Raw genomic sequence first — 23,428 nt, 5'->3', positions numbered from 1 at the left:
TTTATTTTCAAAAGAAATTCTGTTGGTAGTCTGGTACTTTGTCACTGACAGATCTTGTCAAAAATGATCTCTCTTTCAGTTGACCCTGTATCATGTTGGTCACTGGGACTGCTGTGCGCCTCGTCTTTTCCTGGCATTCCTTACCCCTTTGTCGGTTATTTTGGTTTATTTCATCATTAACTGAGCTGTGCTTTTGCAGCACTTTGACTTGACGTCACCCCGTCTGTGACATCCACGTCTTTGTAAAGAATCTTTTTGTCTCACGTTCAGAGAATCATCGACCCATGAAATGTTTTTTTTTGCATAAGTAATTCAAGAATGGAGCTTAAAAAAACAATTTTTTCCATATGTGTTTCGAGAAATTCCCAAAACATGAGCTCACAGTATCCATTGAGCAATTTATTTCTCCTGCCGGTGGAACCAGTTCTACAGCAACCTTTTACCCGATGCATTTTGCCCCTGAGGTACGGACGTAAACTCAGCAAACTTCAAGTTAGTCAGACAAGATACTTGAAATACAAGACAGTGCTGAGTATCTGTCTTAGTATCTCAGCGGTTTTATATGTTCAGGAATCTAATGCTGTGAAAATACTTTGCTATGTGAAATATTTTTGCTGAAAATGTTTTTATTAAACATTTTTTCAGAGAGGAAGAAGCAGAGAAGCCAAGGACGGTCATTTGCTTTCAAAACTCACAAGATTCAATTCTGTCTAAAGAAGAAAAGCAAATTATCTCAACAAAAGATTATTTTTTGCTTAGTTTATTTTAAAAGTTTCAAAACGTTCTCAAAGCGTTGATTCTTTGGGATTCAAAACTTGAAAATATAGTGAAGTGCCTTGAAACTGCCTTGAAATTATGAGCTTCCTCACTTTTTTAAGTTTTAAGTTTCCGCTACAGACATAAATTGATTATTGTGCATATTTATAATGTAATACATTCAACTTCACATCACTATCATGGGTAGATAATGATGTATTTGTATCCTTACTGAAAAGAACATGATAGCACATGATATTAATAATAATGATAATGATTAATGGCAGCCCAAATGAATTTCTCAACATTTTTATTTTCAAAATATTATATCTTTTCTTTCAGTATACCTAATAATTGCTCTCATAGATCTTGTAGATGTGTATTTTGATATTTAAATAGTGTACCTGTAAAACCATTATTATAATTAAAACACTCAGAGCATGAAACTCTAAACATAAAATAGGTGAATGTTCAAGAAAAGGTTGGTATTAGCAGTAAAGTCGCCTCACAGAGTCAGTAGCTTGTTGGTAGTTGAAACATTGGTGTTGGACATTTTCTGTCCTTCAGTTGACAAAAAGTCCCCTGCCACAGATGCAGAAAGGCACGAACAGCTTTTGTGTTCAGTTTTGTTGGGATGACCACAGCGTTCTTTTCATCTTTTGTGTGTGTTCTCATCCCAGGGCTCTGCACACCAGACACAACACACACACACACACACACACACACACACACACACACACACACACACACACACACACACACACACACACACACACACCACCGGTACAAGTGTCTGTACTAATCATTCAAGTATAGCATAATGTAAATAAGTCCACTGGGCTTTTATCTTTAGGACTAGTGGATATTTAAGGGGTCACAGAAAGAGAACAGGATGTACTGAAAGTTTATTGGCATATTTAAAAAAGGAAATGTACAGGAATGTGTTTTATACATCCCTCACTTTAGCGAGACAGTTTGATATGTTCGGCCAAACTGGAGTGGAGCCAAACTTTTCACTGTTAAAACGTCACCATGACACCAGCAGCTCATCTAAACATACGGCGCAGAGACCATCCCAGTTTCAACTACTGACTCAGTGTAAACTCAGACTCATCTTAACAAAGATTACATTGACAGTTAAGAGCATTTAGTAGCTTTGATCAGACACTGTATGTACATAGATAGAGGTCATTTGCAGTTTATAACATTGGCTTTGCTACTTTTTAGAAGAAAAATACACTTTTCCTCTTAGAAATGAATCACACCTCTCAGAAAGATAAAAACGGAAGCAACAGTCTTACTTGGTCTGATGTGACCACCAGCTTTAAAGCTACTGTTAATACTTATTTAAACGTTGTATAACACGCATTACTGAGTCACTTCACAAGCTTTATGACTCTTTTCTGCTTGTGCTACAGTTACAATAGCTTAGCATTTTAGCTAAATGTGAAACAGCAGTTTAGCAGATAGCATCAGGCCTGTCCTATAATTGTCACATGTGGCCACAGTGGCCACTAAGGAAGAGCCCTGGGATGAGAGGATTAGAAATGCCCCCCCAAAAAAGTCGAAATGTATTAGTGTCAGGTATAAGACAAAAAATGCCCAATTAGAGGATTTTCTTAATTCTTAATTCTCAAACTGAAAAATAAATGAATAATTTTTTAAAAGTCTTCCTCTGATTATTTTTTTCTTATGTGTGGTACTATCACTGAAAGTTCAACATTGTTCTTGACATTTCGACTTTATTCTCAACATGCAAAATAAATTTAAAATTTAAAATTTACTTCCTTATTCCAGGCCCTAATACTCTTCTGTATGCTGCTGTTTGGTAAAAATTACATGGTGTTGCTTCAATGACAAATCATGTATACTACATTTTATATTATATTTTCTGTTGCATGGTGAGGAGTTTTTTATTATTATTTTTAAATATATTATTCTTCCTTCATTAATATCCATTCATTTTAGTCTCATGACATTAAACTTGCAGACTGGATGAATTCAGGAACACACTGTTGACGGCATCATGTCTGCACATCATACCTACGTTATCATTTTGTGGTAACGCAGCTGTATGTGTTGATTGATTTGAAGTTTACAAAACTTGTGATATAACTGTCAGAACATCGAGTAGACATGATTGTGACAGTCATATAGTCTCAAAACATAAAACAGGTAATTTTCATAAAATATTCATTTTCATGTCATAAATGGCAGTGTGCTGTTTGAAGGGGGGGAGGAGAACCAGAGCTCGGCCTCTGAGACCAGTGGCTGTTTGACAGGGAATAATGTTCTGAGGTGGTTTTCCTTGCTGGGTTTGGCTCCTGGCACCAAGGGACTGACTCAGCCTAAGCAGCTAGCTCTATAGCTAACTGAGCTAACTAGCTAACACCAGCCACAATAAAGTAAACTATCTAACCATAATGGCTTGATATCAATCTGCACATCAGTCAACCGTCTCTAAAACACCTTGGTATGTACTCTGTCAACACCTTAATGACAAGTCTAACCACTTTATCTGTGGTGAAGGAAAACATTCATGCCACACTTATAACAGTCTCATGTCAGCCAGTGTCAAAATCAACCACATGTAACAGTGTAATGTAGCGTTAAAACATAAAGCTAAAGTTTCTTTATGTTAGATAATATCAAGTTTTCATAACAAAGATATCGACAGTGTTGACTTTGCATTAAAAGTGACATAACTGACCGAATGACACATAATCACAACACTCATAAAGCTTCATACAGACTCTTTCATGTTCACGACAGGTGTCATTTCAAGGTTATGACCATTCAAACAGTGTTACCGTATTAGAAAAATAGTGAAGCGGTTATGCAAAGTGTGTTTGGTCTGTAGGAAACGGACCAAAATATGCAAAACCATTAGTTTGAAAATGATCATTAAATATTATCCAGGCTGTTGGCATGTTGAGGGACCCAAAAGTTTTCACATTGTTTGGTATAATTAAATATAATCCCAGAACATGGATGCCTGAAGTGAATAAATACAAACACTACACTTTAACCTCTTCATAACTCTGACAGAAGCTCATGTTTTCTATCAGACTGTAGTAACAAAATTCTTCAACGGACAAACTTCACTAGAAGTCACTGGGGGACAGTCTCACAGTCTCACAGTCTCACAGTTTTGGTTTCTCCTCCTCCTTTTCTGTTCTCAGGGGCACATTCCAACACTGTGCCTGTGTCTTTTTCAGGTTGGCCCACAGTTTAACTAACTGCTTGGGGCTTCGTTTGTGGACCAGTAGGATCGTGTGGTACGAACACCGATCCCCGCCTTCCTCTTTGGGAAAGTCAAAGGTGAGGAAGGCGGGTTGGTGGATGGGGTCAGCATTCAGCCGAATCATACACATCCCTACGTAAACGTCGTCGATGGGGAACAGGTGGACCCTTTTAGACATGTTGTGTAGACGTTTGGCCAGCAGGCCTGAGTACACCACCCCTCCTCCGCCGGCGTACATGGGATAGAGGCCCTTGTAGAAGCTTTCTGGGACAAAGTACTTGGAGTCGTTGACTCGGTTGGGTAAGGCCGCACCTATGACGTCACCAGCCATGAAACCTTCTATGGTCCCATTGGCCTGTGCCCTCTCCAGCTGGTCCTGGAGGTAGGTGATCATTTTTGGGGTGTTGACAAAGACGTCGTCGTCCCCCTTAAAGACGAAAACGGTCCGGCTGCAGGAGCGTGAAAACCAGCTCCAGAAGAGCACATCTTTCAAGGTGAGGTTGAAAAACGTGTCCTTGAAGTCCCACTGCAGAATGTCTCCATAATGTTTGCTCTCCAGCTGCAGTAACTCGGATAAATCCACCCCAAGCTCATCAGGGTCTTCTTTGCCGAGCAGGAACACCCGGCGGACATATCCTCCACCTTCTTCTCCGCTGATGTTGCTCCTCTGTCCTGCTATCCATCCCGTCTGGCCCCAGGTCTGTCGAATGGCCTGCCGGTTCTTAAAATTCAGCTCAGTTGTCTTGATGGCCAGGAGGAGCAGAGGGGGCTCCGTCTCATCCTTCGCCCCAGCTCCACACACTCCGGCCGGCTGGATGACGGTTTGATACTCCCTCCTTTGAATGTGTCTCACAAAATCTTGCATCTGCTGTGGTAGCTCGTCAAACTTTGTCTTTGTGCTGTTCTCGATGATAACTTTGGAGAAACTTTGCTTCAATAGGGACTCATACAAAGTGCCATTTTCAGATGTAGCCAGGGTATTGTTAGGGTGCAGGATGGGGTTGAAATAGTGGTCGATGGCCAGCTGGAGCCGGTTCCAAAAGGCATCCCTGTTTGAGTGGAGATCCCAGAAAGTTTTGGGAATCGGGGCGAAGCTTTTGTTACGCCAGTTTCCTGAGGCCACAAAGCGATTAGTTGCCAGGCCTTGTGCCGTCTCTATGATCCCTGGCATTGCTTCACTGTGCATGCTCATAGACAACATGACCATAATGTAGACGAACAGCAGGGCCAGGCAGATGCATGGGGTGCACAGACAGATACACACGTTACGCCAGCGACAGTAGCACCGCGCCATTCAACTGCAAAGGCACAAACAGTATGTTAGTTTGAAGAAATCTTAAACCTGTCTAGACTGATCTATCTAGATGCCTAGAGAGGGACAGTGTGTTCCAGTATCCATACTACCTTACTATGTAGGATACCAGAAAAAGATTTTGCATGTGCAAATACACAGGATGTCAAATGCAGCATGCCAACGATACCAGGATGTCCTACAGCATCCGGTCACATTTTGTAGTATGCAAGTCAGCATGGATTTGTGGCTATTCTGACCCACAATCCTTTGCACAGCACAGATACGACACATGACAGATGATCATAGACACATGTACAGAGACGCTGCATTGACCTTTGGATTGCATGTCAACGTTGCCACCTTATTGGACAGGGCAAGACTGACCTGTGAACAAATACATGTAAACAGGAGAGCTGTTTTGTCTGGATAAAAAGCACCAGAATGTTTATTTCTCAACCCGTTTCAATGAGTTATTTATATATTCAAGGGCCGGTGCAAATCTTTAATAAAACGTTGCTCATTGAAATCAGCTGAGAAATAAACATTCTGGTGCTTTTTATCCAGACAAAATGCAGCACCTTCTTTTACATGTGTTTGTTTGCAGGTCAGTGTTACCAGCGCCAATATGGCAACGATGTTGACATATCACAGAAACAAGCTGAAGCAGTCCATGCAGCCTCTACCCATCATGCATCTATGCAGGTGACAGCTCAGAAGCTGCAGTGATAGATGACAATGCCTGATGCATGAGCAAGGTGAAATTTTATGATGAAGCGGTCTGCCCAGTTGCATACTGCATGCAACAGTGCATAGTGTGTAAGAACAGCTGCAGCACGTACTAAAAGTACGAAGAAAGTTTGCAATTCAGACAAAGTTTGGAGAGAATAAGGCTATGATTAAACACTGACCAATCAATCTCAGAGTTTTCAATTGTATCACGTAATCTTCATCAGGAGATGAATTTTGCCCCGTAACAATGGAATCATAAATGCTGACATTTCCTTTTGTTTGAGGATTTCTTCATCTGCAATTCCATGACAACTGAGCTCACTCCATCTGTGCAGGAAGGTCATGTGATATGATTCAAAGCTCCAGATGAGAAACTAAATGGACCTGGTCCTGAGGTCAGGAATGAACTTTCAACCATGACTATATTTAATGTGATGAAAAAATGGTTTCTATAGAGCCGGCACCACTTTACAATAACATGACCCTTATGAAAGTTTTTTAAATGGTTTATAATTAGTTTAATAATTAGGTTGTAAAAATGTTATAAATCAGAAATGGACAATTATCAACACAGTTTTCATACATCTATGTGGGACCACTATTTGGCAAGATCCAGTTACTGCTTATTACTAATTAATCTCACTAATGAGTTATAACTGCCAAAAAGGAGCTTTACTGTAAAGTGTAAAATGGCGCATGTTGAAAATGTCACGGTTAACAGTTTTGCCAAAGCCAAACAGCCAAAGGGTAAATGAATCTGGTAATTTGATATGTAACTGAAACTTTGAACTTGCAAATATTAAGACGTGCTGATGGTAGTTTATGCCAGTAACTTAGTAACAAATACGTGATGACAGGTGTTATGGCTGCTGATGGAGAAGACAAAGTAAGCTAAGTAAGCACAGCGATCTGAGGCTTAAAGCTAAAAGTAAATGTGGGCTCACTATTTGGCAAGCCCCAATCATCTAATGTGTTGTAACAGCTTATCAATGATTTATAAAATGTTAGCAACCTAATTAGTAACCTAATTATAAACCATCTGTAAATTTTTTATTGGTGTAGTCTAATGTAAAGTAGTACCAATGATAGTAATAATAATAATAATAATAATAATAATAATAATGATAATAATAATAATGATCTAAATTTCATAATTACAGTTCAGTTATTACATCTTAATGACAGTAATTACACAATTACACAATTACAAGAGTCAGCAGTTTTCTTACCTGTTTTAAGTGAAGGCTCCCTCCTTCACTGAATACTGACTCTGTTTTGATAGTAAAATCCGATGGTCCACGCTAGTAAAAATCAAAGAAAGATTCCCCCTCTGACAAGAACCACAGACACGATAAAGTCAGCGTGGTGATGACTCAAGACGTCTTTCCTGTCCTATTCTAAAGTCACCTGGCCTGTTGACTGATTAGGCCGCCATAGTTCCTGGAGGACTGTGTGATCAATGATGAAAAGTTGCACAGAGGAGCTTTACTTAAAGGACACGCAGGCTGTCAGGTGTGTGTGTGTGCACAAGGGATACACCCACTGACTGAGAGAGAGCAAATAGGACTGACATGTTGTGACGAGTGAAGGAGAAATCAGTCATGAACGGGGGGGTATGCAGCGATCTGTAATTGGTCTGATAAAGAAACAAATGGGTCTTTATCTGTTGTCACTGATGTTATCATTCTACCTGCTTTTCCCATAACAGGTGAGAGTATCATGGCTGCACATTTGCCTCAAAACAGTTGTAACTCTGTGAATGTCAGCCAGTAACTCATCTGCCAACTTGAATGGAATTTGAAACCTGCTCAGAACAGGTCTAACGGCTGATCAACACATCTGTCTTTCAAACACAAATTAACCGCTGAGCTGGCAGGTGAGCAGCCTCCCCCTCTGTATATAAAGTGATAACATTCCTCTTCATTCCTCTGATATCATCGACCCTCATCACCCCAAAGACACACGCTCATCAGGTAAAACAGGACGCTTGACATGCCTGGAGTCGAGTGTCTGGCTGCATGAAAGTTTTGTGTCTTGTGAAACCCACTCTTGTTTGTGATGCAAGTGGTTGGCCCGTGGTGGCACCGGTTTCAGTTCAATCACCTCTCAGCAAGAAATGACAGCAGCAGCAGCATTACAGCCCCACTGAAACCCATTCATCAACCCCCATTTACATTCATAGAATTTGCCGTTCTTTATGGTTAAACTAAGGGGGGTTCAGGTGTAAATAGCCTAATAGTTGCCTTGTGTCTGCTCTCCTCTGGGTGCAAATAGACACTCCCATGTGTTGTATAATGATAAATAACTCCACCTTGTTAAGTCAAAGATGCCTAGAAATAACCTTAATTCAAAGTCCAGGAAAAGAAAAGCAAGGAAAGTGACAGCGGCAGAAGCAGAAGTCGGTCAGATATGGAGGTGCTGAAAGAAAGCCAACACCCAGTATGTCACTGTGTTTGCTGTCAACAGAGAAAAAGCTAACAGCCGTAGTGTAGTTCATAACACTTCACTGATAAACCTGAGAGCACAGCACATTTTAACATTATTAAATCATTCATAAAACTAGAGCAACCTCTAGGTACCAATTCATCATCTAGATCTTCTACCAAATCATGTTCTACTAAAGACCAGTGGTTGAAAGAGTACTGAAAGTCTGTACTCAAGTACAAGTACCGTCACATTACTAAAATATTGATCGATTACAAGTAAAAGTGGTGGTGTTAGAAAAATAATTAGGTAAAAGTACAAAGTACTAATCTCAAAAACTACTCAGAGTATTAGCTACTTTTTTAACTGCTTAAGTTTAACACATTATCAATAGCAGACATTCAGTCAAAGAGGTTTCTGCTTCCCCAAATCTTCAGTCTAAAATACTCCCACCTCTGTTCTGCTCAGTGGTCACAGTCACCGCTCCAAACTAGAGTTGCAAATTTCAATGCCAACAATCAATTAATCACTAATAATCTATAAGAGACAAAACACCCCCCCCCCCCCCCCCCCCCCCCCCATTTTCATTGTTTTCTGTTTTGGTTTGTCTTCGTTTCTCATTTTACGTTCTGGTTTCCTTATTCAACAAATAGCTCCGCCAGACAAAACAATGTCAGATGAAGTGGAATTACTGCTATTTCTGGACTATTGATTAAATCTACTCATAAATGTACAAGTACCCAAAAGGCTACTTAATTATAGTAAATTGAGTATTTGTAATTAGTTACATCCAGCCCTGCTGAAGTCCTGTATGTGTCACTGTAAAGTGGTAGTAATTATACAGCAGATACCTTGTGTACTTTAACTGTTCTCAACCTGGGATCCGGGCCCTCCTTAGGGGGGTGCCAGAGAGTTATTTTATATATTATTTTTCAGACAGTAAAGATGTGTGATAAATAGGTTATGTTTTTAGTGTATGTGAACATGTGTGCAGGCTGGAGGGGTGAAGTGACTCAACTTTCCTTAGATACAAGCGGGGAGCTCCAACAAAAAAAAGTTTGGGAACCACTGCCCTAAAACACGTCAGTGTATTAGTGCACGATAGATTTGACCTCTCTTGCCTTAATTGTGGTTTGGAAATGAGTGTTTTCATATTAAAGACAAATACAAATGAATAACAAACAATATAATAAAAACAAAGTCAAACCTCTTTCCTACCAGAAATACTAGTGTATGTAAATCACAGTTAAAAAGTGGAATGGTATTACAAGTTTAAATTTTAATGTTTTTTAAGAGGCATACGTTATTTGCTCCCAGTCTGGAATAGGCAAGGTGGCTATTTACACCCAGGTGTATATTTGCATGTGGGGTGTTAACAGCCACGTTGGATGAATGACACAAAAAATAGACAAGGTCAATGCTGCCATCTAGTGGTCCAACTGTGCAACTACATTCTAACTGTACATGTGGTTCACCTCTGACTTTCACTTCTTTATCAACACGTTTTAATAAAAAAATAGTGAAGTGATGACACACTGCAAAAAATAAATTAATAAATAAATAAATAATGCAAATAAAAAACAACAGTTGTTTTCTGTTGCAAAGATGACAGGACCGTTTCAAAATGGTAGGAATAAAGTTTTATTTTTCATATGAAGGGGTGGTTTTGGATTTTTCTTCTTTTACAAGTAGTATGTTTTTGATAAAACTTGCAAAAAATCTTCTAGCATATTCCAAGAATGATGGACATGAAGAGAAGGGGATTTATTGCTGAATGTTAAAATGAAGACACATTTTTATTTTTTCACCGAGTGGAAAAACGATTTGCTTGCTGCTTTTTCCATGCACCCAACTACCAGTACCACTAGGACATGCAGAGGGGTTAGGGGGGGGGTGAGAGGAGAGGAGAGGAGAGGATAGGGGGAGGAGCAAGGGGGGAGGTAGGGGGGAAGGTAGGAGGGAGGAGAGAGGGAGTCGGTAGGTAAAAAAGACAAAGGCAAACTGCTTGACAAACACAAACATGGAGGGTTTTTGAGTGTTTGTGTGTGTGTGTGCATGTGTGTGTCATATGAGGGTGTGTGTGTCTGTGTGCGTGTTTCGTAATGTGTGACGAGTGTCTTCATGATGTGTGAAATGTATGTGTGTATGTAAAGGGAAAAGGGGGGAGTGCAGGGTGAGGAGAAAGAGGGCGGGGGGGTGTTAACAATTCAACTAGCTCTAGAAGCACACTACCCTCACTTGCAGTATTTCCACATTGCAAATCCCAGATTGATTACAGTGAATAGTAAGACAAAACTAGCCAGACCTTTGGGCTGTGAACCCAAAAAATGTTTTTATAAATTTCTAGCATGATTCCCCTGAATCTGAGGGGTTTGTTGCCATTTTTAAGATAACTTCCTATATCTGTGATCCATGCATCTCCTGTGTGAATAAAAGGAAAATAAGAACAGATAAACTCTACTTATTGGAAATTAACTCTAATAGGGACACATATTGTATCTGACACAGTATCATTTTCCTCAGTGAGCTTGAAAGGGTCTCTGAACCCGATGTGTATCTGATGTGGAAGAGTTTCTGACGTGATCAGCCCACTGTTAGCTAGTGTGCCGTTCAGTACCTGGAGATGGGGCCTAAATTCATCTGCTAGTTGCTTCTGAAGGTCAGTAAGGGGGTGAGACAGACATGAAAGGGATAGTTCTGATTATTTGAAGTGGCATTGCATGAGGTACATATTGATTGTCAGTGTATTACCTGCAGTAGATGGCAGTCGGCACGCCCCCGGTTTAGAGAAACAGAGAGAGGCACCAGCATGTAAGCTCAGCAATGAACTGCTGTGGACAGGGTCAGCAACAAAACGTGTTTTAACCACTTAAAAAGGTCCACCTAAGAAAACCATCAATATCAGTTTAAGTGTACGCTACATTTAGAATATTTTCTCCAGTTTTTCTCACCATCATGCAGTTTTTTCTGACAGAAATCTGCTACTATATAGGCCAAATATCGCTCTCTCCAAACCAACCAAACTCCACAGACAAAATCAGTAATTTTACCTCACAGAACACAGGAGCTGCTGGTCTACCACTGCCTCGATCTGTTAGCTAATGCGTGTGATTGTGTGACTTTGGTGTTTTAAAAAGATAGTTCGGATTCACCAAAGTCACACAAAGGCCCAAACAAACTAAGAGATTGAGGCAGCTTCAGACCAGCAACTCCCGTGTTCTGAGAGGTAAAATTGCTGATTTTGCCTATGGAGTTTGGTTTGTTGGTTTACATACAGCATATTCCCATCAGAGAAGTAAAAACCTTGAATATATTCTCAACATAGCGTACGTGTAAAGCAATAATAAATGTGGGTTCTGAGTGTACACACCCACACCACAGAAACATGTTATTAACCACCCAGCCACAAACATGCAGTTTTCCTTGCTCTGAAACTCAGTGTCTCAGTGTTAAACACCACTACGACCTGAAAACAACCTGAAATGTGGACGCTCAGTCTAGCAGCTTTGTTGGACTTGTCCAGAAATGTTTAAGCCACCAGAGGACGGTGACTTATGAACTGACTGTAGAATGAACTTGTTTTTTTCAGTCTGCATCAGGGTGGTGTCTTTTCTCTCTAGCATCAGGTTGTTGGAACTGAAGTGAGTAGTAACTGCTGACTGAGGTGGACTGAAAGAAACAGTCAGTTAACGGGTTAACATTGCTTAGCTTTCATGATGGTTCTCCTTTCGGCTTCTGCAAACTGGGAGCGTGTTGACCACCATCCACCGTGGTTGACTGTCTATCTACAAGTAACTCATACAACCCCACATCAAATAATCCAAACCGTCCCTTGAAGGTGAGGGGCGATGTGAGGTGGAGGGGGCAGACAGAGACAGACATGTAACAGATCATTCAGTCAATATGACCAAGCAAAAGAAGTTCAATCAATAAAGGTATAGGAATGCAAATCAAGGATGCAGTAATCAGTATTATCATATACCACCGTTTGGCTGTGAGCTAAAGAAAAAAAGTAGAATCACACTCAGAAACTGTCGCTCTCTAGCAGTGTGAACCCGCACGCAGTGACCCATCAGAGCAGTGCCATTGCTACAGGGCGAGAAAAGGTGGTGGCGATTCCAGGGGCCCACAGCTGGACTGGAGAGGGGCCCGTAAAGTTTCCAGCAGGATTATATTCGTTAAAAAAACAGAAAAACAGTGGGGATCAGGGGTGAGGGGGCAGAGCGATATCCTCCTCTCAGGGGGCCCAGAATTCCTAGCTACGCCCCTGCAACAGATGTGGTCTCGCTCATTTTTTCATTATCATCATCGTGACCCACACACAGCGACACACAAGCCCACTTACACACATACACACAACCTTTTGAAGTAAAAAAAAAAAAAAAAAAAGCAACTGAATCTCCCTTCTGATTCCAAGAGTTTTTACCCACGCTCCCTCAATCATGAACGCAACAAACCTGACGGACGGACGGACGGACAGGAAGAGGAGTGAAGGGGATGTGGGTCTGGCCTGCGGACTGAACTGTGACTGAGATGGTGTGCGCTCTCTGTTTTGAGTCTTTTGGCTGTGATGTGATGGGGAAGTCCTGAGACACAGTGCGGCTCTAAGCTGCTGGCATAGGAAACGGGCGGGCTGGGCAGTCCACGGGAGGCCAGAGTCAGGCTGGATTACGACTGGATTGGTTAGGTTCGGTTTGGATCGGCAGCTCCCTGGCCAATGACTGCTCATGGAGGGAGGTTCTTACAGTGCAATGGAGCTTCTGGCAGCGTGAGGATTGGTGGGAGGAGCATGTCAGTCAAACAAGAGACCACACCCTCAAAGGTTAAATGAGGCTTCATGAGGTGCACCCAGGCATGCACACACAAACACACACATACACACACACACACACACACACACGCTGCAACCACCACCAATGTCATGGCAGCACCCTGCACAGGAATCTGGAGTCGCTTTCCCTCAACGACAGCTCCCTAACACTCTGCTTTCACAGAAATAACAACAAATGATGGAGAGGCAGCAGACGAGGACATAAATGACCGATGTGATTCATCCAAAAAATCATCAAAGAAAAAAAAAACAAAAAAAAACTACCCTACACTTCCGGTTGCGTCAGTGACTAATGTCCCTGTGAGACGAGCGCATCGCGTGGATCATACTCATGTAAACAGACACCTTTTACACAGGAGGAATCAATATTGCATGATGACATAATCAGATCACAGTTCAAAAAGAAGAAGATCCCAAATCAGAGAGAAAACCAAAGCAAAAGGAAGGAAGAGGGTTGGTCTCTATAAAAACGAGGAGTCTTTATAAGAAAGGCTACAAAAACTCAATGGGACCTCCGACTTCAGCATACAGCAAAAGGCACCACAATATTATTCTATTTATCTAACTTGTGAAAAAATTGGCACGTAATTCTCTTATTTTTTCATCTCTCATAATGCTGTAAATCAAAAAACTTTACATATAAATATTTCCCCCCCGTTATAAAAAAAGTCTTTGCTGTTAGCTAGTAGACAATTTTTGCTGAAATGAAAATAAATATTTCATTTGTTTAGAATATCTGTCTGTTATACAAAATAAAAATATTTCTCCTAGGTGCAGGTCTCTAGTCCACTGGTTGTGTGTAGGAGGGAGGGGAGTGTGTGAGGTGGAGGGGGTGGGTGGTGGCAGGGGGGGGAAGGTTAAGTCTTAAAGGGGCATGTTGTCAGCCTTGGAGCGCTGCGACTGGGAGCCGCGGCTCTGCCCGTTGCTGCGCGTCCCCGGCCGACTCAGCCCGCGGTGAGTCCGTGTGTCCGCACCGGATGACGAACGGAAACCCGGGACGGTTAAGGGCGGGTCCACGTTCATGTTCTGCATACTAAGGAAAGGCGTGCTCTCCCCGTGAGCATCCTCTTCCTCCTCTTCTTCCTCCTCCTCCTCTGACTGGCTGAAGCTCTGTGAGCTGTAGTCCCGTAGGCCCGCTGAACGCTGGGAGATGTGTCCGTTGAGGCGGTTGCGTCGCAGGCGGCGCCGGCTCCGGATGGGTTCCCGTGAAGAGGCGTACTCCTGCGTGGTCTCGTAAGCCTCGTCGTCTGGGAGACGGTAGGGGCTGGACGGTAGACTTCCTGTGCTCTCCGTCAGGTAGGGTCGTCGCGGACGCCGCGGCTGCCGGTATAAACTTCCATCCTGAAACATAAAACAGAGGGTAAGTTTTGATAGAAACTGTCTACTGTAACGATCCATTGATCTGGGATCTCTGGATTAAATCATCAGTGTGAAAATATTTTGGGTTTTGGAAAAAAAGACAGGTCAACAGACAACAACGTCATATGCAAACAATGCCGTTACGAGCTAAAGCACTCGACAGCTAACTGGGTTCATTTATGCAGTTTAAACTGCCATTGGTTTAAAGGACCAGTGTGTAATAATTACAGGAATTTATGTACATAAATGAGATATATTATATATAAGTATGTTATTTATTATTATCAATCAACGTAAACTCATAATCTATATGTTCCCGTTACTTTAGAAATAGCCATTTATAGTTACATACTGTCGGGTCGACTTACGGAGATCATCATCCTGCGCCGTCTACGGCAGCGCAGAGCGGACAAACTGCACTAACAGTGAGTCTTGGGAAGCCCATGGCGACCTTACGTAGACGCCGCAGCGTAAACACGGAAGTAGACGGGGAGGATAGACGCGGGTGATTGCTGGCAGACCATTTAGCGTTGTGAACCTTGACTGGCACAGTTTTGACAAATGGAGGATCATACATACACTGTACCAGAACAAAAAGCAGCGGACAGTGAATCCCCGTCATCCAAGAAGCGGAGACACGAAGAAAGTAAACGCAAGCATGACAGGAAACGGCAAAAACACGAATCAACATCGGCATAGCGTTTACACGATGGAAATCGCTGATGGAGGACAAACGTTTTCACAGTGACGCCGAGGTTGCCTGTTTTCTGCTGGACAGGTAATTCATCCTACACACATAATTGTAGTTTGTTGTGAGATAGCTTTCGCTCGCCATTTTGTCCGCTGACGGCCACCGTACTCTTGGTGAGAGAGGGGCGGTGTCGGGGTAAATCCTCTTAGTTGCAATCTAAGGTTTGAAGGCTAGATGCCACTGGAAATCACACACTTCTCCTTTAAGCTAATGATAAAACTAATAAAAAAAACATGTTCTGTCTATGTTATTACTGAGCTGATTTTTTTGTTCTTGTTGCTAAGCCATGTTTAGTGTGTTCAATTAGCGGATTCAATTTAAAGTAAACCTTACTGCACAGGGGAATCATGCATCTGTTACAATCATTTTCAATTATTTTTGTGCTTTTTTCTTTTATTTATAGCCAAAAGCAAACAAGAAAGGGACGGCAACTTCATCTGTGACCGACTGTGTTACAGTTGTAAATGAGCAGATAATATTGTGATATCAGCAAATATACTGTTGTCAAAAAAACCCAATATAATATCTTATCGTGATACAATTTCGTGATACACCACCACAATATGTCTGTTAGTCAGTTGTTTGCTCGAAGGAATTTCAGCGGCGTGGATGCTAACACAGGGAGTTGAACCATCAGGTTAAAGGATGAGTATGTTTATATGCAAATCCCAAGAAAAAAAAAGCAAAACCAGAAATTTAGTCATCCTACTAGTGAAGCACAAGTATTGTCTGTCTAAAGCATGATATACAATTTATAATAGCTTATTCCTCTGTGTCACAGTATTCAACTGATGTTCAAAAACTATTAAAACACACTGTCATACTGCTATAAAATACTTACTGGAGCACCAAATATGTATTAATCCTCACGTGAAAATAGTCCCCAACAAAGCAGTATTTACATCTGTTTTAGTAACATGAACTGCACTGTCCAGCTGTCTTGTGAAATTATTTAGTCTTTTTTAATAAAGAGTATTTATTTGTGATCCACTTTCGATGATTCACGTCTTCATTAGGAATAAATGAGCTCGTAGCTGAGTGCCACAGATCAGGTACCAGACTCAACTCACTGAGAGATGAACTGAAGCATTGTTGGTTTGGGTCTTTTCATGGGATTTGTTGAAAATGAAAAAATACAGAATACAACAGTCATATGACAGTCAGGTATGCATGTTCTACATTTTCCTACGTACGTCTGGGCATCGTAGCAGCGGCTGGTCGTCATCTCTGTGGTAGGCGGCTGCGGCGGGGGGCAGGGAGAGGGCGTGGCTTGTGTTTGGCGAGGTGATCTGGAAGGTGGGCACCTGCGGCGGCAACGGGGGGTAGTGGAACTCCACCGGAGACAGGCGCGCTGGCGTGGTCAGCGCTGACACATACCTGGACAGAAAAGACGACAGTAGATTACTGCGGTGTCTGTGTACATACATCCAAACGTGCTGATGTTAGAGAGTTACCCGAAACTTGCACACATCTGGGCACAATTTTAATAGATGACTGTCTGGGTAATAAAATTCTATGGATGCCCTGATCTCGTTTTTTGCCACCAATCCTGATCATCTATAAGCTTTTTCAATACAAGTTTTTTGTTACAGCAGTATTCTAGGTCAGTTTCATATTAAGCCACACTGGACCAGTAATATCTCATTTTACCACTAGGTGATGCAGGTAAGTGGAACCATGAAAGAGAGTGGAGTTGCAAATCGTTTCACAATAAAAGCCTTGCTAAGAAATGAAGGGTTTTTGTCTACTTAAATGCTACAGAGCTTTTGATTTGAAACAGACGCAGGAAGTCTTGAATTAGTCTTGAACGAGGCAAACGGGAGAGGATCAAAACAAGGCTTCATACTTCTGTTGCTACTGACAAACTAGCTCGCTAACTAGCTCGCTATCATGGCAAAGAGATGTGATAGGCAGGAGTGAAATGACGGTTATCAGGGGCAGGGTTGTATTTCAGCTGTATTTGAAACATGAAATGATGGAAGAGTTATTAACTTGTAACAACACAAACTAGTTATCGATTTGAATGTGACTGCACCACAGCACACCTTCACATACATTTGCAGTTGTTGCTCAGCCACATGCACAAGAATGTGCAGTGCACAGGTGTAGTAGTATTTTCCCCTCAAGGCTTTCTGCCAGAGATGATTTTATTAGCAGGGTTTTTGGAAGTATTGAGCATTTGACTGGATAAATAAGTACTGGATTATACTATGCCAATTGTCTGTGAGCTTTAAAATTGAAGTTTTGATGTAGCTTTGCTCTATTAAAAAATGGGAAAGCCATCAACTTAAATGAGTCCGGATGTTGTGGATTCATTCATTCTACCTTCATGTGGCGGCAACATAAGGCAACACAGAGTGAGAAGTTGATATACAAATGAGTTGAGAGCGGCATGCTCCTTTTGGTTAATTTGCATGTGGCAATGACGCCAACTCAGCTGAGAATTGGCTCAAATTGTTTGTGTCATCATTGGTTTTTGCAGTCTGCATTTAGAAAGCATTCATTTTGATCTCCTGATCACATTTCTTTCATTTTTTTTATTGGCTGATACTGATCAGCAACCTATCGATCTGGGCATTCCTACAAATGACACCACTAAAAACTGTTAAAAAAAAACTGTTTCATTAAGGTACAGCATTTTGGTTGCCAGTAACCGTACAGAACTAACGAAACGTCACAAAATAAATCAGTGGCCTGAGAGCAGAAGCGAGTCGGTATCAGCTAGTGAGTCGGCTCCATCTGTTTTCTAAATCACTTGTCCTCTTCAGGGCCAGGCGACTGGAGCCTACCCAGCATGCACTGGGCAAGACGAGGGGTACACCCCGGACAGGTCGCCAGTCAATCGCAAGGCTAACACACATACAGACAAACAACCACGTTCGCACCTGCAGGCAGTTTAGTGTTTCCAGTCATCCTGACCTGCAAGTCTTTGGTCTGTGGGAGGAAACTCCACACAGAAACTCTGCAGCCAGCTGGCTGAGGTTCGCACGCAGGACCTCTCTGCCATGAAACGACAGTGTTAACTGCTGAGCCACCTCGCCGCCCACTCAGTCAGTCCCAAGAATATGAAAAACATTACTGAACATGTGCCATCCCAGCTGCAAAGAGCTGCAGATTTAACTCAGTTGTTAGTGCACAATCCTGCCTCAGCAGACATCACAAATTCTTTAACACCGAGTCGGATTAACATCAAAATTATTTACACTTACTGCGAATTACATACAGAATTTGTTGCATTAAAATCTACTGATAGAAGAACAATAAGGTGACACACACCATATCATCATATTATCATCGTAAATATCCGAATATGCCTTCATGCCATATATTGAAATATGTAGATGCCATATCAAAAGAAATTTGAGGTATGTGGTATGCAAAATATGGCATCAGCCATATCAGAAAAATATCTTCACTCCATATTCTAATAGTGTCAAAGTGGTGTTAAGATATGCTCCAGATTTGACATTTTACAATGCTGTGATCGTTGAGTATCCAACATGGATGTCATCATATGGATCATAGTTCAAAACATCCAGGCAAAAACACCTCTGGGTTCTGAGATGTGTTGTGCTGTCATGTTTCATTTGCTCTGGCAGATACATGTGGTCACCCTCACATTCAGAGACGTTTCCACCCGTCCTGGCTCTGGTCCGGCCAATCACAACCATTAATTTTTTCACATGGGGTGGGTTTGATATCGTGACTGAAAAGAGAAGCCTCACCAGATCTGAACGTGTCGAGTGCAAACACACCAGACTCACGAAACTCAGATCAAACCGTCAAACTAGGCAGAGCTGATCAAATACAAATCAAAATTCTGCCACAGCTTTGCCTGTATCTCGCCAAAAACTTTTAGAGACTTTGGGACCAGGCTGCCATTTTTCCAGCTTGAACATCACACATTTTGTTGCTCTGATTGGTTGAAACAGGTCACTTTTTACATGAGATGGTGTAAAATTGTGTCTCCTAACTCAACACATTCCTTTAGAACCTAGACTCTGGTGGCACTCAAGCTCCCTCTAGTGGTACACCGAGGAATCACCTAAATTTTTTAAAAATAAAATTAATTTAAAAGCATATAATCAAAATACTACAAAGTTTAAAATTTAAAGTACATTTTGTCTTTCCTGTAATATTTCTGTTTCAATATCAGCCTGCTACATGGTCACAATCATATATGTAGTGCACACATACATCACTCATGATTAACCATGAGATAAACTGCCCCAGCATTACCGTGAAGACAGGGTGGCTGTGTCTGACAACAGTCTATAATAAATAATCTTCTTATTAAGAATAAATCTTCTTCCTGTGTGAACTGTCCATAGCTGGTTAGGGTCAGCCTAGCAACATTCAAATTTTCCAAGGTGGTACGTGGCGTAAAAAGTTTGAGGAGCGCTGCTTAAGAAGACATTTAATGTGAAAAACAAATGTTCATTATCAAGAAACTGTACCTTTGTAGTGCAAACAGGTAATGCAAACAGCAAAATACAGGAATGTCAAGTCAGTTTATTAATCAGAGGGCATTCTGGGACTTGAAGGAAGCCACTAGCTGGTAAATGGTAAAAAGAGAATAGTCAGATTTAGCCAAAGTGGGAACACCGAGGATATTTACAGTCAAAAAGAAATGAGTCTTTAATGACTGACCTTCACAGAACAATAGTAATGACACAGCCAACAGAAAGTAGTCTGTTTTGACAAAGAATTTAGCAATGAATGAAATTTCATTATCTGTTAAAAACTAATTTAGGTCCCAGGATAGCACTGGTTTATAAAGTCACATTACATTATACAGTAACTGGGTGATGTAGTCCTTGACACATTGAAAAATGTATAACAATGAATTGCCACTTGGGGTCGCCAAAGAGTAAAGAGGCTGGTCTGACAAAAAACAAAACAAAGCAAAAGTGTTGTAGAGCCATGAATAAAGACAGAGTTAACTCCTAACACAACTACACACACACACACACACACACTCATTAGCACCTTCCCTACCTGTCACTGTGAGGCGAGTCTCGTAGAGAGTCGTAGGAATCCCCGTACTGCATCCCCGGTCCGGACACGTCCGTGCAGCCCCAGTGGGCGGCCCTCCTTGCCATGCACGCCGGGCTGCTGCACTTACTGGTTCCCACAGAGCTGGACAGCCCACCTGACTGGCAGTCTGAGTTCATACTCTCTGTTCGCTCCATGCTCCACGTCTGCTCCTCGTGTCTGCGGGCGTGGGCGTTAGCAGAACAAGTTTAAAAGGTTAAAACAGCTCTGAGGAGGCAGGAGGATACAGAGGAGGAGGGAGCGCTGGGCAAAGAGACCATAATATTCACACGCATTATCTATTAAAGCACCATTGAGTGATAACTTTAATAAAAACACTGAACACTTGAGGAATTAAGTGCTACCGTGCATCAAGAAAGTTTTTAAAACAAGTTGAACTACACTGGCAACAGGTCAAACTACAATTTGTTTGATTCAACCAAACTGCATTTTCTTACATGCAGATAGGGGAGCATATCTACAGTATGTTCCCAGCACCAGGGTGGATAAAACTGCTGAGGTTGCCCTTACATTTTCATCTTAGGATGGCTTAGAAAACTTTTTTTTTGCACAAAATCACCATGAGGATTTTCTTAGGATGTTGTAATGGAAAATCCTTTGATCTCTATGCGTTTGCCCTTATAAACATTCCTTTATGTGTTGCTAGAAGGTTCTTAGTAAACATTTTCCCACCACAGTCCCTTAAAAGTGAAATAATTTATGCAACATAAGACAATGACTGAATTTATGGAGACTGAAGAGGAGAAGGAGACACCAAGAAGCATTTTTCAGGACACTTTGAGTGATGCTAGCAACTAGCTAGCTAGCCAAACATTAACATAACTCTGTCTCATATATTAACATTAGCTATAGTGTTTTATTGAAACTCATCAGTTGTTGACGTTTTCTCCTTTCTTGCTGTCACAGTAATATTTTTGTATTTCTTCATTACTTCATCTGCTGTTCTTTACTTTTTACACTGATGGTTGTGGAACAGAAAAACTCAGGTCTTTTGAGGTGAGTAAATTAATTCTTGCACATTGTTTTTAATCCCAGCCATGTCCTGAACAGTGAATACAGATTGTTACCATCGAATCGGAGACACGGGGTCCCACGATTCAATAAGGTTAGACTGAAAAACTTTTTTGTCCATCAGTCAATCTTAAAATTAAATATGAAGCTCAATCACAGATCAAATGTCTGTTAAAAGGCCTTGAATGTTATCTTCTCTGTTTATATTGTTAAATATAATGTACTGTTCGTCTCCACTTTTGTGATTGTAATGTCATGTTGGATGTATGTGTTTTGTTTTTTGTCCTGTTGTTTGTTGTTTATGAAGTTGCAAATTGAGCTGCTGTGATGCAAAACAAATTTCAGAGTATCAGTCATCAGTCAGGATCATGTCTTCTTTTTCATTTAGTTTCTTTGGAGAAACTAGCTAACAAAGGCTAACTGAGTTAGCTAAGCTAGCTAACAACTGACAATAATTCTGTCGAGTAACAAAGTATGATGTGATCGAAGTGTAACCATGGTAACTGAAGTGCATTATATGCTTTACAGAGCTGCGAACATAGGACCTTTTGTCCGGTTCCCATTATATGTCATAGAAATTCAGGGAGCACAGGACTGTTGTAGGATAAGAATGAACCTGCGGAGGGAACTGGTCTTAACTGTCTGAGATTTATAATGCCACCCCAAAAGAAATAATTTTTACTTTGCCACAAAATCATTTAAAAATAATTCAACAAGAATATTTCTTTCCAGAAACGATACTCTTGATAACCGACAGCTCTGCCAACTTCTGCCATCCGTCCTCACTGGAGCTACTTTCTACATTAGAAACGTTCCCTGAGACAACTGTTAGCGACTGAAACTGATCTTATCAAAGGAACAACTAGGAGCTTCCTATATTTGCCCGTGTATACGTGGCTATCTGCGTGTGCGTGTTTGAGGTCTACCTGGAAGCATGTGAGGCAGTGGTAGAGTGGTGGGAGCGGGTCGACATTCGGCTGCCTGCGTAGTTGCCTGCGCCCTCGGCTCCGTGGCTGATCACACACTCTGTCATTGGGACGCTCTTGGGGATGTACTGCAATACACACACACACGTAATAATTTTACCATTTATTTTCTAAATCATCATACAGTGAATAAGGATACATGATACATAAATTTAAAGTGATATGTAATGATGGGAGGATTCTTCTGCACAGATCTGTTGTAGCTCCTCATCACTTCTCTCTGCTCACTGTTTTCATTGTTGCTGTAATGCTGACTCATGCCCGTTACATCTCCAGGAGAATAGTAGGTGTTTTCTGCCCTCTCTTTAGCGTCTGTCAGCTATGTGCCACCACGTTTCCCTGTGTTGTCAGTGGATCAGAGTTTTATTTACACAAAGATTCTTCTGGAGGCAAACCTGCTCCGAAGGCTCAAAGAACTTTCTCCGTGGAGTTCAACCAAAGTGCCAAAGCTAAATAAAGTCTATCAGTAACCCCACATAAGGAGACGTGAACCGGCCGAGGCTCTGTGGGGCTTCCTGTGAAGTTTGCTCAGGTGAAGCTGACATCCTGTCCCCGTGTCTGTTTCTTCTTTTGTCCCTACTTTAGCATTAATGAATATCTGAGAGTATTCCGAACATTTTGACACCAAAATCCTATTTATAGGGCGGTTATATTTAATTAAAAGCACTGATATATCTGGCTTTATTGCAGCAGAGCCTGTGCTCTTTGATAGGAAAGTGAAGTCAGCCTGGAGGTTACAGACTTGCAGACGTCCTGATTGGTGGCTCACAGATGTATTGTCTTATTGTTATTGTTGGCTACCAGAATCTAAAACAAAATCACAGATGCCAAAAATGTCTCTGGTACAGTTTGGCATCCACATCCACTCTGGCACCAACTTTATGCTTAACCAGCGTCTCTAATTGAAAAAAAGCTAAATATTATGAAACCTATCCCTGTTGCCATGAAATGACTAACTTTTCCTCATTTTGTCTCGAATCTGTCCAGT

General features: G+C 41.4%; 2 protein-coding genes across 3 annotated transcripts in view; both read right to left on the bottom strand.

The window, feature by feature from the left end:
- Positions 1-3,554: 3,554 nt before the first annotated feature.
- On the bottom strand, positions 3,555-5,329 carry LOC146326492 (N-acetyllactosaminide beta-1,3-N-acetylglucosaminyltransferase 2). The gene has a single exon (XM_084718355.1). The coding sequence runs from the start codon at positions 5,292-5,294 to the stop codon at positions 3,900-3,902; it is 1,395 nt and encodes a 464-aa protein (XP_084574481.1). The 5' UTR covers positions 5,295-5,329; the 3' UTR covers positions 3,555-3,899.
- Positions 5,330-13,731: 8,402 nt separating this feature from the next.
- The window catches only part of nrg2b (neuregulin 2b), a 75,885-nt gene continuing 66,188 nt past the window's right edge, over positions 13,732-23,428 (bottom strand). For both annotated transcript variants that reach the window (XM_084718770.1, XM_084718771.1), the window contains 4 exons: positions 22,381-22,508; positions 20,387-20,602; positions 16,582-16,765; positions 13,732-14,619 (listed from right to left, as the gene is read on the bottom strand). In XM_084718770.1, the coding sequence (XP_084574896.1) occupies positions 14,143-14,619; positions 16,582-16,765; positions 20,387-20,602; positions 22,381-22,508 (1,005 nt within the window). In that variant the 3' untranslated portion in view covers positions 13,732-14,142. The remainder of the gene's footprint in view (positions 14,620-16,581; positions 16,766-20,386; positions 20,603-22,380; positions 22,509-23,428) is intronic.

Source organism: Lutjanus erythropterus, chromosome 5, assembly GCF_056507025.1.
Source record: "Lutjanus erythropterus isolate fLutEry1 chromosome 5, fLutEry1.hap2, whole genome shotgun sequence".
Taxonomy (NCBI): Eukaryota; Metazoa; Chordata; class Actinopteri; order Lutjaniformes; family Lutjanidae; genus Lutjanus; species Lutjanus erythropterus.
This window is presented reverse-complemented; position numbering and strand designations above follow the sequence as displayed.

Bases quoted from the DNA above. Each gene is read 5' to 3' on its own strand.
- LOC146326492 (XM_084718355.1), bottom strand. From the start codon at position 5,294: ATGGCGCGGTGCTACTGTCGCTGGCGTAACGTGTGTATCTGTCTGTGC.